This window comes from Melanotaenia boesemani, chromosome 14 (assembly GCF_017639745.1).
Source record: "Melanotaenia boesemani isolate fMelBoe1 chromosome 14, fMelBoe1.pri, whole genome shotgun sequence".
In the NCBI taxonomy this organism is placed as follows: domain Eukaryota; kingdom Metazoa; phylum Chordata; class Actinopteri; order Atheriniformes; family Melanotaeniidae; genus Melanotaenia; species Melanotaenia boesemani.
In genome coordinates, this window is record NC_055695.1 from 9,112,170 (window position 1) to 9,128,920 (window position 16,751).

General features: G+C 36.8%; 2 protein-coding genes across 3 annotated transcripts in view; one reads left to right on the top strand and one right to left on the bottom strand.

Moving 5' to 3' along the window:
- Window positions 1–340: 340 nt before the first annotated feature.
- LOC121653344 (interferon-induced protein 44-like) lies at window positions 341–3,555 on the top strand. Its single transcript, XM_042006761.1, has 8 exons — window positions 341–460; window positions 618–1,105; window positions 1,498–1,546; window positions 1,833–2,028; window positions 2,100–2,252; window positions 2,350–2,521; window positions 2,668–2,768; window positions 2,883–3,555. Exons 2-8 carry the CDS (start codon window positions 625–627, stop codon window positions 3,075–3,077), a joined length of 1,347 nt encoding a protein of 448 aa, XP_041862695.1. The 5' UTR covers window positions 341–460; window positions 618–624; the 3' UTR covers window positions 3,078–3,555.
- Window positions 3,556–3,805: 250 nt separating this feature from the next.
- The window catches only part of rabgap1l (RAB GTPase activating protein 1-like), a 106,791-nt gene continuing 93,845 nt past the window's right edge, over window positions 3,806–16,751 (bottom strand). For both annotated transcript variants that reach the window (XM_042006745.1, XM_042006746.1), the window contains 7 exons: window positions 14,100–14,192; window positions 9,877–9,987; window positions 9,088–9,192; window positions 8,620–8,703; window positions 8,182–8,253; window positions 7,450–7,650; window positions 3,806–6,725 (listed from right to left, as the gene is read on the bottom strand). In XM_042006745.1, the coding sequence (XP_041862679.1) occupies window positions 6,570–6,725; window positions 7,450–7,650; window positions 8,182–8,253; window positions 8,620–8,703; window positions 9,088–9,192; window positions 9,877–9,987; window positions 14,100–14,192 (822 nt within the window). In that variant the 3' untranslated portion in view covers window positions 3,806–6,569. The remainder of the gene's footprint in view (window positions 6,726–7,449; window positions 7,651–8,181; window positions 8,254–8,619; window positions 8,704–9,087; window positions 9,193–9,876; window positions 9,988–14,099; window positions 14,193–16,751) is intronic.

Sequence of the window (16,751 nt, forward strand, 5' to 3'; positions counted from 1 at the left end):
CACCTAGCATACAGGTCATCATAAGCTCTTTGTTTGGCCTTTGCCACCTCTACCTTCACCTTACGCTGTATCTCCCTGTACTCCAGTCTACTCTCCTCAGTCCTCTCACTGTCGCGCTTCACAGATACACACAACTCAGAATATTAGGTTGCTGTCCAACTTGGGTCTGCTCTCTAGGTGCTTACTGCTGCTCATAAGTTTCATTTACAGGTCCATGTGCTCAATAGCGCAGTTGCACTCTTTCGCCAACAGAGGGCGCTCACGCCTCATAAACCGCCTTTCCAGCACACGTTCCACTACTCTGATAGTCCTATTGGTCAGCGATTGGTCAGCGATTATATAGGAAGCTAAGTTGCGGGTCTCCGGATCAGGTTCTCATGTCACGCGGCGCCTCGAAAGCAAAAGGTGTAAAGTGTGGTTGCTCAGCCTGAGGACCCTGCTAGGTAGAGACAGTTCCAGAGTATGATGACTTTTTTAATTTAAGGGTTTTTCGTTGTTTTTTAATTATTATTATTTTTATGTTCATTCTTCTTGTCATCAGTTACAACAGTGAAAACTGAGTGCTAATAAGACTCAGTCAACTCTAACTTTATTTCATGCATGTTTCTCTGTCCAAGCAGAACAATGTTGACTCTGAACTCCAAACTGACCAGGAGTCAGCAGAAGACAATCTGCTCTCAGCTGGGAACTGTCAGATTGAAGCTTCTGTACAAGGCCAGCATCCATGGTTTCACTGGTGATGCCTTCCACCAACAGTGTGACAACCGCTGCCCCACTGTGTCTGTGGGCTACAACTCCTCTGGTTATGTGTTTGGAGGCTACACCAGACAAGCTTTTAATCAGTCTGGACAGTATGCGCATGATGACCAGGCTTTTCTTTTCTCCCTCAGTGGAGAAAATATCCACAAATATCCAGTCACCAATGCTTCCTATGCTGTCAGAATGATCAGCAACGCAGGCCCTTACTTTGGAGAAGCATTGGTTCTTGTCAATGGAAGCAAACAAGTGGTCCACAGCGATCCAGGAAAATATTATAACTTCACTGCTGCAGAAATGCATGGAAATGATCTGAATCTGACAGAGTGTGAAGTCTACCAGGTGGAACGTAAGTTTTCTTTAAATGTTTGCATTTTATTGTGACAACGTTTATCAGAATGATCTGATAATGTCCTGATCTGTGTGTCCTTACAAACAGCAGTCCACTTGAATTTAATACCACCATTTATTGTTCATATACTAATAAAAAAGTGAATTGCACTTGAAAAAATGTTTGGTCTAACTTTAAAGCAAAACAAATTAGATGTCAATAATTCTCTTTTTTTTAAATTCAAAACTCCTAAGGAGAGAAACAGGGAAGAGTTTTAAATTTCTCTTTGAAGCTGCTGTTTGTAGGATTTGTTGTTTGTTTGACTTGTGATGAGTCATGTCTACCTGAAAAAGGTTGTGCATATTTATTTAGTCAAGACTGCTGACTAAATTATTTTTGATCTTCAACAGAAACCACCGAACTTGAGAAGCCATGGAGGACTGTAATCTGGGAAACTGAGTGAGATGCTTTGACACTCCTTCACACCACAGATCTAACATTTATTACTTTTATATAATGTACTGTAATTGATTACAGTTTGAAGATTGTAAAATTGTGTTTAACAATTTGGATGTTAAAAAAAGCCAATAAGCTGCAATAACATGCACACTGTTATAATTTAACAGACATAATTTTGGATATACTTAATACTATAGACAGCACACCTCAGCTGGCTGTGGAGAAAATCTTCTGTAATCATAAAGAAACTATCAGGCTCTTTAAAGTTACCTATATCTTTGTATAGGAAGAGGAATGAGCTGATGGAGAGCATCATGACCTACAAGCCCACCATCAGTTCTGTGGCACAGGCTCGAGTTTTACTCATTGGACCAGTTGGAGCTGGAAAGTCCAGCTTCTTCAACTCCATCAACTCTGTGTTCAGAGGCCACATCACCAGCCAGGCCATATCTGGATCCTCCGCCATCAGCCTCACCACACAGGTCAGCTTTTTCTCTTTTAGTCCTACGTTAGGTTGTTTTTGTGGATTTCTCCATCTCTTTCTTTCCAACAGTTTCGCACCTACTCTTTGAAAGTTGGACGGCAAGGCAAAACTCTACCCATCATCTTGTGTGATACCATGGGCCTGGAGGAAAGTAAGGGGGCGGGGCTTGATATAGATGACATCAGTAATATTCTTAAAGGTCACCTGCCTGATTCTTACCAGGTAAAACATTTATTTACAGTTTATAAAAGATGAAAACGTAGACTTGGTTGTAGTTAACTCAAACAGTCCTGCTTGTTTTTCTCAAATGTGGATTCAGTTCAACCCCTCTGCTGCTCTGCATTCGGATGCTTATGGCTACCGCAAGTCTCCAACTCTCAAAGACAAGATCCACTGTGTAGCTTATGTCATAGATGCTTGCAAGATCTCCATTATGTCTGCAAAGCTGGAAGAGAAGCTGGATGCTATTCGAAGAAAGGTCAACATGATGGGTTAGTAAACTGAAACCCTGTTTGGTTGAGTAACAAAGTTTAGATGTGGCCAGTTTTCTCTTTAGAAGTTCATCTGAATTGCATGAAAATTACAGTCAAAATGAACCTCAGCAGTTTGGAAATGTTATCACTTCTTTTTTTTCTAGGGATTCCTCAGCTGGTTCTGCTCACTAAAGTAGACGAAGCCTGCCCTTTGGTGGAGGAAGATCTGACAAACATCTACAAGAGTGGATACATTAAAGGCACGGTGAGGACTGTTAACAGTTTACACACAGTTTACGAGTAGATGTGACTTTAAAGTAGGCCAAAGTACTTACTAATATAATTTGAGTCATTATGTCTTCTCCATCGTGTGATTCAGGTGCAAGAGATCAGCGCTCGGCTCGGTGTGCCGTTGTCCTGCATTGTTCCAGTGAAGAACTACAGTGAAGAACTGGAGCTGGACACCAACTGTGACATCTTGCTGCTCAGTGCTGTCAACCAGATGCTTCGCTTTGTTGATAATTACTTTGATGAGATAAATGACCGACAGCACAACCAAGACATTTATCCCTGATATCTTCAGAACAGCTCAAGTTTATACTAGTAAAAGTAGAAAAAAAACCTGCATGCTTATAACAAGATGGCACTTCTAATCCTCAGTCACATAAGAATAACATCTAATTCTTTATCATACTACTTATGTTTCAGATCTGTTCAAAATGATTAATAGTTAAAACATACATTATGTAATGTAGGATTTTATTAATCTTTAACTGCCATCATGGCATCTTTGGAACTGTAGTTTGCTTAGTTAAGTATAATTTCTATAGAATCCTGATGATACAGGCCCTCTGTATATTTACAAGCTGTTTACCAACTCTAGTCTGTAGGTAGAAAAGACTTGTATTTGACATTTAAACGCTTTATGTGCATTACATTTATCAAAATAAATCAGAATGTTTCAATGCAATTGATTATCATGATGAGTGGTTTGAGCTGTGTGACGACACTTCTAAGAGACATACGTTTTGTTTTAATTCCTGCATATGAATAAAGCTTCAGTCACTGTTTATAATTAAAACAATCTTACAAAGTTTACGTGATTTGTCCATTTGACATTTTATCGAATGTACATTTATCCCCTAATTCAATTTGTGTCTGTAATGATCAAAATTCAACAGCAAAAAAAAAAAAAAAAAAAAAATTTTTTTTTTTTGATTTACTGTCTAAGAATTAAATCCCCATAGTTGAAGTAGTTTTAAACAGTGTTGTGTCATTGAATCAAATCTCAAAGAGCATGAAAACAGAAGAACTGAAGTTTATTAATGCAGCTGGGACAGTAGCTGTACAGGGAAATGGTGTTGTCAGTCCAACTGAGGAGCAGACCCTCCCTGTTTAACAGGACTATGGTGTTACAACAAAGTGTAAACTACACAACACACATCTGTAATCTGACTCAACGTCTGCTTTTGCATCACTGAAATGAACGGAGTTAGAATGGATTATAAATTGGCAGCCGTCTTCTCAGCGACAGTGATCCATTAAAAAAAATTACTTAGAAACAAAAGTCTAAAAATAGTGTTTAAAATATCAATGTCTTGTTAGTGCACATAACAGACTGGGAGTTTGCTCTCTCCACAGTTAACATTGAACTGGTTGTACAACTTTCACGGACCAGCAAACAACGATGCACAACAGTGAAGAAGGAATGTCCCAAAAATGCAAAGCACACCTGGAATTCAGTGATATTCTGTTTTCTCCCTTTTTCCAATTGAGCTGAAAAAGATATCCAATAAACTTTTCTAAAAGATGAAACTACAGTTGCTGTGAGGTTGGTACAGATGGTTGGGAGCACATAGGAAGACCATGGAGAGGAGCAGAGGGGAGGCTTTTATGGCACAGCTGATGCTCTCAGACAATTTAAACAGTCAGATGGCTTTTCTGTCTTCAGCCAGCCGCTTCAGTCATCAAAAGAAAAGGCAGTCATGTGAAGAAAAAAACATTTCAACTCCAACTACTAGAATTACAGTGCAGAACACACCTGTATAAACATACATTCAGACACACACACACGCACATTAAGTACATATAAGATCGGTCTGAGTCCAAAGGCTGATTGTAGTGTCAACCAGAGTGGAGAATATAACGGGACAGCTGGTACCTACACTGAAGCTTTTAAACATGGTGTTAACGTGCATTTTCACTCATTTAAAGCAAACCTTTTGGCAAAAAATTCACTGCATCCTTCAGGTTTAACAAACCGCAACCTGATGAAGAAGAAATGTTAGAAGTTCTGAGATTTTCTTTTAAGTGTTTTTTTTTAAATGTTTTTGGAGCTTTTCCGACATCAAGTATACACTGAGATGATTCCCACTGGACATAGCGAGGACTCCTGGGCCAATATGCATATTTTTGGATAAAGAGTTCAAAAGAAAAAAACGAAGTATCACAACACGTAGCAACCGAGGTGATGGCACAGTCGTGCAGATGGCCTCAGAATCTTTTGGCAATGATTAAGCTGTGCTGCAACCTTATCTTGCTTGCTAATGTTAATGGATAATGTTTATCTAAAGATATTGTACCTTTGTGACAGATATTTGTTAGTTGGTTGTCATCTACATAGTGTTACATAATACAGTCTGACACAATATGTTTTGTCTCATCTCTGTGGCTGTTATCTGGGTCTGTGGACGATTGATCAGTCTTCAAAAGAACGAAAGATAAAAATTGATCGTCAAACAACACAAGCTTTGATGTCTCTAAAAAAAAAACCAAAAACTAATATTTGCCATTTGAATCCAAATCACCAGGGGCACAAAAATTGTTTTTCAATCTTGAAAATATGCAACCAGGGTAAATATGTACTGCTTTTTGTTTAAATTTAATTTAAAAAGTGTTTTCTTGCTACTATGACTGTAGAACTATTTATATTATTCATGGATTATATCTTTGGTTTATACTAAATCATAGAAAGTTTAAATGGTCAGAAGGAACAGAGGGAAGAGCCAGTTTCTTTTAGGATTACATCAACTTTTTACAAACACTACATGATCCTAATGAGTGAAGAAAAAACAAAAAAACTAACAGTTGCAGTGCTCAGCTGGAATAAAGATAAAAAAAAATAAAAATAAAAATAAACAGACATTAAGACTGTACACTTCTTAACAATGGCAACGCCGAACAAAAAATCTCTGCAGGTTGTCACTTTGGCTCTTCAGCATTTGGACTCGACCACATCAATCACACACTGTGCTTACACCAACATCTAAAGAGATGACATTCAACTTCCAAACAGTAGAAAAGAAATTTAAGAACTTTTCCTTTTGTGTTTTCTTTCTTCTCAAAGAACTGTACAAGATTATTAAAAAAAATCAAATAATTAGTTATACATATTTATATGACAACATTGTTATATTACTATAAAGAAATTCAACTTTTTTGTTGCTCTCATTTATGCTTGTATGCAGTATTCCTTTTTCAGAGCACTGGGGCGTTTCTGCATGGAAGAGCGTTAATATAGGTCATATACAGTAAATGTATAAATACTGCGGTGATGGAGCTGTATCACCATCATATAAAATAATTTCCTATTTATGAGCTTGAATGCAGGTGCGGTTACCCAAAATAAAATATGTTTGCGAATTGGTTCTCAAACATTTTACCTAAGAAAATAAAAAAAAAAAAAAGAAAAAGTCATGCAGACTTACATCTCTGCAGTAGCAATGTGTGCCCACAAGGTGGCGCTAATTGACCTGTAAGACAGGTAACAATATGTGTACTGAGCATGGAGACCACTGAACTTTAACATCAGACCTAAGAAATGCTTTACCTTTACCTGTCTCATTACCCATCAAGCAGATAAGGTGAACAGACATTTTAGAGAACATGTGGCTGTTCCTTTATCCCTCCTACCCTCCCTCATCTTTTAGCTATTTGCAGTCCAAGAAGCCAGGAAGCTCCACACTGCCACCTGCTGGAAAAGGAATACTACATTTCTCCGCTTAAGCTTGTCTCGCTCAGCTCTAGTGTGCATCTTGCAGGGAAAGAGAAAGGAAGGGCGGCTCAGCTAAGCAGGCCCATCCTTTGGAGAGGACGGGGTCTGGGATGTGGAGCTTGAGGAAGAGGAGGCAGAACTCTTCAGAGACCCCAGAGTCTTGCTGAACCAAGAGTTCTTGGCAGCTTGGATTTCCGTCATCAGGACTCCCCGCTGATGTTCGAGCTCCTGCAGAACAACAGAAATAGTGAAAAAACATGTCTGTAATCATACACTAGTCCACACAAGTTGAACAGACACACAAATAATGACTTTTTCAATGGGTCTCTGCATTCTAATTCATAAATAATTTGGGTCTTGTAGGAAGGGCCAAAAGTTTAGTATCTTTGTCTAATTTCTTTTGCAATAATATGGAATATTGGAATAATATGCTAGTATGGCCATTTAGTTCTAGATAGCATCCATTTTTATTAATATGACAGCTTTTAAAACTAGGTTACAAGGTGCTTTATCTTAAACAAAAGCAAAAAGAAATGAGTAGAAACATTTCAACCAATAAAAAGAAAAAAAAACAAGAAAAAAAAAAAAAAAGCATCTTAAACTTCCATGTGCAAATTAACTTCTTGTGATGTTTAACACGGTGCACATATTGATGGTCAAAACACTGCTACTTTTAAAATACTGTTGTTTATGCCCCCCTCTTGTCTTCATTTCCATGTCTTCCTGAGCAGTTTAACACAGGACTTAGCTAAGCAACAGCAATGTTGTAACATTCAGTAAACCCCCTAAAATACTAGATCATTACAAATATATTAAATCAACATTTTTTTTCTTATAATGTCCTAGATCTTCATGTCAGCTTCAATTAAATCTATTTTCTTAATTGTACTCTCACAGATTTACTACCCTGAGAGTGGCTATGATTTTGCAGCCCCCCTGTGATGGTACTGACCTGGATACGACACTTGGCCTCCACCAGCTGCAGTTTGGTTTGTGCCAGCTCCAGCTCCATCTGTCTTAGCTGCTCCTTCAGCCCATCTTTCTCCTCGTCTAGGGGCTCATTTGATGTCTTTTCACTGCCGGGGGAGGAAGCCTGGAGGGACCCCAGAGTGCTGAACAAGTCCTTACAGTGATCACAGCCCATGACTTTGTTCTGTATGAGATACAAACACACACATTTGTTACCAATGTTGATAGATAAACATGCTCTGTATCATCTGGTGGTTAAAGATAATAATGTATATTTGTTTTTTTTTTTTTATATATATATATATATATATATATATATATAAATATAGATGTATAAAAGAAAGACATATATAGAATAAATGTTATTCATCCCGCTTCTCATCTTTTATGTCTGATTTCTTTAGTTTATGAATTCTTTCCTCCGTCCCTGAGTCAATTCCCACAGAAACATCTTACATCTTTGTGATATGCGGTTGCAACACACCGTATTAAGAAGGAAACCAGAAAGAAGCTCTGCCACACCCACAACGAGCAACATCGCATGTTTGACAAAAGTTAAACACTTTTTTAGGATTATCTGTACAATTAAGTTCTTTGTGGGTATGATAATGGGCAAACCTGGGCTTGTCTGGCTGCCTAAAGTCACTGAAAGAACATTTTAAATGTTTCCTAACTTGCATGTGCCACTCGCTGTGCATTAACAATGTAATCTCACCCTGACGATGTCTAGCTCTTCTTTTGTTGCCGCCTGCTGTTTTTCCAGCCTGGTGCTCAGCTGGGAGCAGATCTGAGACACAGAGAGGATGATGGGTTACACAACCAATAACACATTCAAAATGAATGGTAAGAGGTACACTAACCTGTGATTCTTAATCAAAACTTCATATATCCAAAATAAACCGTATACCTCATACATTATTTGTATCTAGTTGTTGATATGCTTCAGTATTTTATTGTTACTACTGCTAATAGTCTTTATGTAGGGAAAATATCACTTAGAAGCAGTGAAAACTAAGCAAGTATCATAGAAACGATATAAACACATATAGAATAGAATATAATAGAAAATACTTTATTAATCCCTTTGGAGATATACATATATATATATACAGTAATTATAGTTATAAATGTACCGCATTAAACGCCCCGTTACCTGTTTGTATTCAGCAATGATAGCTGTGGTTTTCTTGATCTCCAGCTCTGCTTTTTCCAGTTCCCTCCTGAAGACTTCTTTCAGCTACAGGACAGAGAGTAAAATGACAAATAATGAAATGTCATACAAATAAGGAAGGTCTTCACAGTGGTTTAATACTATGCTTCACTAACTCTTTCTGTGTAGTTCATAAATGTTATCTTAATCTATATCTGCTACTCTGGTAATCAATGTTAACCACCACCCACTGATCGATATTTAATGATGCTTAAATTGTTTTAACTCTTTATCTAAATTTCTGACTTTTTAAGTCAGATTGTGTTATATGGATGTATTAGTCTTAAAGAAAAACTGGAGAAACATAGATGAAGTGTTGTTTCGTGAAAACATAGTCTTTGTGTTACTTGCTACACACAGGTGATCTTAAGCAGGTTAATAATTTGAGTATAAACAAAGGACGAGATTAACCTGAGCCGTCTCCTCCTCCTGCCGTCTCTTCTCCTCCTCCGTCTCCACCAGGCGTTGCTTGGTGGTCAGCAGCTCTTTGTTCAAAACATCTGCCTTATCTTCAGCCTGAGTGAGTGTAGACACAGACAGTCTCTTTATTTCACACCAAATGTAGAGCTATAATAAGAAATTATTTATCATACCACTACATCTACAGATATAGAATGAGATCTGCTTGGCTCTGCTGCAGGTCAGCAGTCTTGTGGAGGCGTGTTTGGTAAAATAATTTTGAGTAAATCAATTAAGATAACTGCTGAAAGGAGTTTTTAACAATCTTACTTTCTAAAGTATATTCAGTTTTGTTTTTACTCTATAAATAAAAAAATGTCAGCTACTAGGAAAACGTACTGCACATACATCACATGTACACTACTGGTCTAGGTTTCAGGAAAAGTATAGTAGATCAACATCAAAAAGCTCTCAGTTACGGGATGTGCGTTACGTGATAGGTAGCTCACGGAAACATTTTTATTTCCATTTTAGTAAGAATGACACGAGTGGGTTGAGCTGATATCTGGTGGCTACTTTGGTGAGTTAGGAAATCACTTTGGTTTATGAATGGATTCCATGATTTCTTTTTAAACTTTAATTATTTATTTGTTCTACATTTTTATTTCAGAGTATAATGAGACTTTGAACTGCTTAAATTTCAATGACAAACTCAAAAATGTGGGGTGTTATTAAACTTTTGACTGATAGTGGAAGTATATCAAATAGCTGAGTCTCCAAACTCCTTGCATTTGGTATTACCTGGTCGAGATCATTCCGCAGGGCAATCTTACTGGTAACCAGTTCATGTGCCAAGTCATCATTCTCCTGTTCCAGTCTCATACTGGCCTCCTGAAGACGACGGTTCTCCCTCTGGACAAACAACACAACACACACATTTGAAAGATCTGTTAGTGTCGATAATATGCATCCAGATTTGTTTGTATTATCATCATCATCAATCATGTGTTGTAATTTTTCTGATCAGGGAAGGCCAGCAGTTAGTTTTTAATTTTAATTATTATTTATTTAGGCAGCCATGAAAAGCTAGTGCAGACCCCCACACACCTTATCCACGCTGCAGACCATTAGAGGAGTCCCATGACTACCAATCTGTCAGCAAACAGTCTCACATGACAGCCATGTGTCCACAAGAAGACACAGTTGATGTGGTTGTAAACTGTCATCTGACTCTGATATCCAGTCACTTTTACACCGATGACATTTTCTAAGCAGGGTGGAATTAAACACTCACAAGAGTGCATGACTGGTGTGTCATGCACAAGGATCTGAAGTGACAGAGCACTTCTTAAATGGTTAAGTATAAGCACATGAACAGCTGTGAGAAAACATGGTGAAATCTTATAGGAGACTTAATTCAGCGCTGTCAGAAAGGGATTTAAAAAGTAAAAAAAGGAAAACTTGTGACGGTAGTGCTCAGTTTGACCAGTTAAAGCCTTCTCTTGTTGATTTTGAAGTTTGCATACAACCATTCAGAATAATGAATCTCCTCCTGAGAGCAAAACTCTAAAGATCTACAATCTGTCTTGTTTCAGCCTTCCAGGAATCATATCGCAGTTTATCTAAAAAATGAGCTACTTTGGTGAACGTAGCTACAGTTCTGAAATAAATAAGAATGCTAATAAAAGGTTAAGAGTTATCATGTAAGGACAGTAAAAATCATTCAGTAAAAGTCTGTATAAAAGCTTACCGAGTGCCTGTCCACAGTCTCACAACGTCCTTACATCGAGCGTCCTGCACCACTGACTAAACTTCACCACATGATCCTGACAGTTTCACTTTAGTCTTGACACTTCCCAGCCTTACTTTCTCTCTCCCATTTAACTCCTTAATATTTATTAATGATTTACCCGCTTTAAAAAATCACCTTAGACATAGAAAGTATGCATGAAAAAGAATGTCTTACCAGGAGAACTATCCACAAAATACATACACTCACACACAAGTCCTCTACAACAAACAACACAAAGTGAATATACCTAAAGCTGGAGTAAGAAACCTTGAAAAATAAAATAACTAAGAAAAAAGTTATTCTTAAAAAAAGAATAAAAAAAAGTTAGAAAAGTGTTTGATTTGTCAATTTAGAAGAAATAATATTGATGTTTTTTTCTCCTCTTTCTCTGTAACAATTTCCACTGTTGCAAGAGCTGGGTCAAGTCCAACATCTTATCTACAGCAAGTCTTCCTTCCTTCCTTCCCTCAAGATGTGATAGTTTACTTTCCAATATGTCCCTTCTGCTTTTAGGGAAGAAACTGGCCAGAAGTAATAATGTTGTTTTTCTTTATATGAAAGTTTTAAATGGCTGGTTGGATGTTTGGATTGGATCCATCATTTTTATTTGAGAATTCAGGAAAACTACATCACAGGAATGTTTTAAGCACTTCATAAAGTAAGATGATTATCCATCGCAAGATACCATTAGGGAGTCACTCTGGTAACCTCACAATCATTCAACAACGTGACCACCACACAGCTGGAGCCACAGGTTAATGTACAAACACCAAAGACTTTCTGTAGAATATGCTTGGATTTTTTCTGCACTTGTTCGGTCGTGTTCTACACAGCAGAAGACATTTTAGTAAAAGCACAAGGAGATTAACTGGTACATTCACACAGTTTCAACTTAATCTCAGTTATTTTAGGGAATTTATAAGGGAGCTGGCTAGAAAACACCTGCAATCAGCCAGGACTAATTATTATGTTAATTTGTGTTCTAAAATGTCTGAATAAACATAAGAAAACTAATTAAAAATACAGCTTTTTCTGTTTACTGCTATTTCTATTAATGAAATCAATAAATACAGAATACTTATAACAATTAATCAGGACTCATTTTAATTTTAACATCTAAAACCTAAGACCTAGTCTTTCAGAAGTACTCTTTGTTCTTATTTTATTTTAAGTTGTATTCATGTAAAAAAATAAAACATGTTCCCTTTTTCATTTTTTATCTTATTTTGTAAAATATAAAGCTTTTAATATGCTTTGATATTTACAGAGTAATTATCATTGATGCACTTTACTCAACAAAGGCACGTTCCAGTTTTTATTTGAGTTATTAAAAGCTCTCATGGCACTTTCAGCAAGTTAGACTATTTAGAAAAAATCTAATATTCCCACCCCTGATGGAGACTGCAGTCAACCAGCCAGATGTACTTAGACGTTCTAAAATCCAAATTAAAATATGAAGGTGATTAAGACTTTGCGGTGGTTTGTATGAATCTATGGAACAGTTTACCTCTCATGTCTGCACCACTCAGATTAGCTGCTGAAGACTTGTCTCTTCTTCTTGGCTTTCCATTAAAGAATGACACCCAAATAGATAATTCTCTACTTATGTGCACTGATATTATTATTTTGTTGTTCATTTATTTAATTTATTTCTATCTATTTTATTATATTTTACCATCTCTTATTTCCATTTTCTTTCCAGCTGTAAATTTCTTTGGACTGTTGTTCCGTTGTAAACATCTGCTTATTGAACTGAGACACAATTTTCCAACCGTGGATTTTAAATTTGCTATTCTTGAAAGATGTTTGAAAAATAGATTTAGGATTTGGCTTAAATTTGGATAAAAAATGTAAAGTAACGTATTAAGGCCACTTTGATCTATTCGTGAGTGATCACTTTTAGCTGATATATTAAAAGAAATTAGAGAAAAGAAGAAAAAGACCTTTACTGATAACTATTGTTCTGTTAGAAGTAATATTTGTTCATAAACTTATTTACTTTTAAACTTCTTGATAAGAAGGAGAGAGCCAAATGTTCTGTGTCCATTGTTCCTGTCAATTCAATAAAAAGGTACCAGACACAGATCCTTTGAGAAAAAGTGGTATTAACAGACTGAGGAGGACAGAGGAAAATTGTAAAATTGGAGTAGATGATATGGAGTGGCGCTATCATCTGTTCAGTGTCTTAAAATATCTGCCCCACCTCTACTCTTTTTTCTTTTCTTTCAAATCTCATGATGACAAAAAAGTCACTGCAGCTGAACCTGACTAACAAGCGTCAGGCAGATTTGCCTAAAAACTTTATTATTATTATTTTTCTTTTTAGCAGCGTCAACAATGATCAAAGTGTTGCGTTATAATAAGTCCCACTTCAACTCATGTAGAGTTTAACCAAACAAAGATATGCCCATGAGAGTTTTCTAATCTTAGAAACAAAGTTATTTTTAACTAAATAAAAGCTATTTAAAAGTAGCTTTAATGTTTTGTCTTTGGTGCAACAAAAGGACATCTTATCACAAACCAAAAGAGCCAAGTGCTTCCTTATCTTTTCTAAGACTGAACAATATCTATGAAGGTATTCAGCTTCAGCTCTAGAAGAGGAGATAAAATTTTACTTGCATAAGCCAAGTGGTCAAAAAAGCTGCTAGCAGCTGCTTACATCTGACTTTACAGCACAATGGGAGTGTTTATTCTGCATTAAGTCCCACATTAAAGCAGCTTGCAGTAGCTGCAGATATTTATTCATACAAGATTGTAAAATAAGTGATATGAACATAAACCTGGATGCACAAGCTGATTTGCACTGAGCGTGCTGCACCCTGCGAAGCAAGAGTACATGTTTTTTTTTTGTTTTTTATTTAATATGTTTCTAAAAATGGATCCATTTTACTTGCATGCAAGCAAGACAGCTGGAAGCTAAATGCCATTCCTGTTGTGAAGGGCTGATGTCTGCTCTCTGTATTGGGAGGTTCTTCACTCGTTCAGATTTTTTTTGTAGCTTGAAGATCAAGGAAGCAAAACATTCTACTTCTGGCAACGTGGAATTAGCTAATTAAGTCCATTAATTTATTTTATTTATTTATATTTTGGATCAACTATGGACTATGGATGAACTAATGAATAAACTATTTTTGATCCTTAAAAAAAAGAAAACAAAAGAACATAAAATACATGCCTTGTAAATCTGTAACAAAACAGATGATGTGTGTGTGTGTGTGTGTGTGTGTTGTACCTGGTATCGGTCGATGGGGTCTTCTTGTTGCAGCTGACTCTCTCTCAGTGTCTGATATTCCTTCTCAAACTTCTTCAGCTTTTTGGTCGGAACCTGGAAACAACAAAGATGCTGAGTTCTTGGGGTAAATCCGTGTTTATTCAGCCTTTCTCAGCAGATCTTGTTGACATGGGTAATTCCTGGGTCAGCTTTTTTTTCCTCAGTAAAAACCATCTTACCAGCTATTTTTCTTAGCATTGATACTTTCATTTTAAGACTCAATGCTTGTTTGAAGGGTCAGAGTTTAGCAGCAGCTTTGAGTAAGCAGGGGCTTTTGACATCACCTACATGGAAAGTCGTCCCAGATTAATTGCTCACCACAGAAACCTAATTTTCCACAAAAATAATTACCACAGCTGCAACCATTCGCAATAGATCCACACTGCACCGTAAATCAGTGAGTCATCATCCTTCTCATATTTAGTCTTGCACATTGGAAACTTTCAGTTCACAGCGACATGATCAATATGTTAATGTTCTTCACTTCTTCCAGAGATGAAAGTTAACAGAAGCTGAGATGACGTACAGGATGAACTCTGCTCTGCTCGTGGTAAAGGTATGGGCCCTTCTCACTATTAAAATCTATGAATATTTTATTTATAGCACTTTCATACAAAAATATCACCAAGTGCTTTACATGTAGACAAAGAAAAAAAAAGATTTTTTTCTTTTGGCACATTAAAAATAAGTTTTCACCCACAGAAACATATAAACACACACCTGATCATAATTTCTCTCAAATGCACTCATGCAAGCACACAATGTTTCCCCACCACCACCACCCACAACCCCCATCCTATTTTGACTCTAACCTTTGGTTCTGTCTCTTTAACTGAATATTAATAATGAAATGAACATCTGGTTTGATGCTGCTGTGTATAATAACTTATTATTATTATTTCTGTGTCTGCATGATACACTGCCGACAGACACAAAATAAACAATTCATCTGAAAACACATCATGGTGAAACATGCTTAGAAATAGCCACTGATAATCAGTAAAAATGAAAGCTAAGGGCTTTACTGAGTCTGGCAGATGCAGGCATAAAGAAGACATAAGCAGCTTGTATGAAATTAGTGTCCCTGCATCTTCCACACTATTGGTTTAATAGTGTACATGTGTGTGTTATATTTGCTATAATTACGTGGTTGTGTCATTTACAGTTTTCTGCTAACGCCGTTCATTGAGGCCCAAATATAATTAAATGCATGCACACAGTGAAATAAATTAAAAACATGAGCATTTAGTATAATTATTTCTGCAAGTCACTTTAAAGTATGTAAAGTCACTTTAACTCACAGATCGATAAAAAGGAGTTGAAACTTCTAAAATGTAAAGTGAGTTTTTAACCCAAACGGCTGAAACTGTTGTATTTCACTGCATCCGTGTTTGTGTCTGCTGCAGGTAGGTGGTAATCTTACCTCCGTTGTGTGGAAAGAGTGTTGCCATAGCGCCAACAATTAGGATTGGGAATTCCAGGTCTATCTGAGTCACATGACCCCTCCTCTGAGACTGGTATGTGTATGTATATCTGATGGCTTTGAAAACTTGGCTGCAGTTCAGTTTATTTTTCATCCTACATGGCAGAGTCAAGGCTGAGGTGTGCTTAGAGTCCGTTTTCAGCAGCATAACATGAAAACTATCAGGAGAATTTTATATTAAACTTGTTGAAGAGGTGGAGCATGGACAAAAAAAGAATCTTTATAATTACCACCACGCTGGGACTGGTTTTGATGGAGGACTGGGTTATTTCTGTACCATTTTATAAGTCATGAAATGGTGCACAAAGAAAACTTTAAAGCCTGTGCTCTACTCCTATTTTCAAAAAGATTCAGAGTTACTTCTTTCGGTTAATTCACTGCTATTTTGGAACAATCAGCAAAACATTAATTACAACAGAACAAATAATTATTTGTCCTTATTTCAGTATAATGTCAGATTGTTCTCCGAAGTTCAATCTGATTTCACATCTCACACAACAACTATAAAGAAAAGCTCACTTTCACCTCACTTAAAAAACAACACTATTATATTTTTTTATTATCTACTGTGACATTCTTTACAAAGTATTTTCTCCTTTTCTCCACTGTGTCAAACGATCACTGACAGAACAGCCAAACTGAAAGGAGCTTCACGTTTTTGCTTTTTACAAAATTCGTCAAAAAAATAAATAGAAGATTCAGAAAACATAGCATTAAACTGCAGTTCCCTTCTGTGTAATAAAAATAAGACGAAGGAAACACACCTGAATATTTAGTCAAAGAGTCAAGCAGGGCAATAATTACCTGCCCTCCTCACTGACCTGTGAGTTGACCCTCAGCTTCAATGACTCAGGAACCACTCAGGTGACTGGATGTCACAGTGTGGTCTTTGACACACAAATCCTCAGCAGATTACAGAACTAAGACACTTTCTGTTGTATTCTGTGAGAAGGAAAAGCAGCTTGGTCTGGGCAGGCTGGTTAATAATCGTTCTATTGTAACAACAATGCAAACTGAACACAGTGTTACCCTAAAAGCATCACTGCTATTTAAGATTAGAATTAGTTGATTTAAAATACAAACTTATAGTTTTGTGTTGTGGTTTGGACACAACTAACCTATAAATCAAA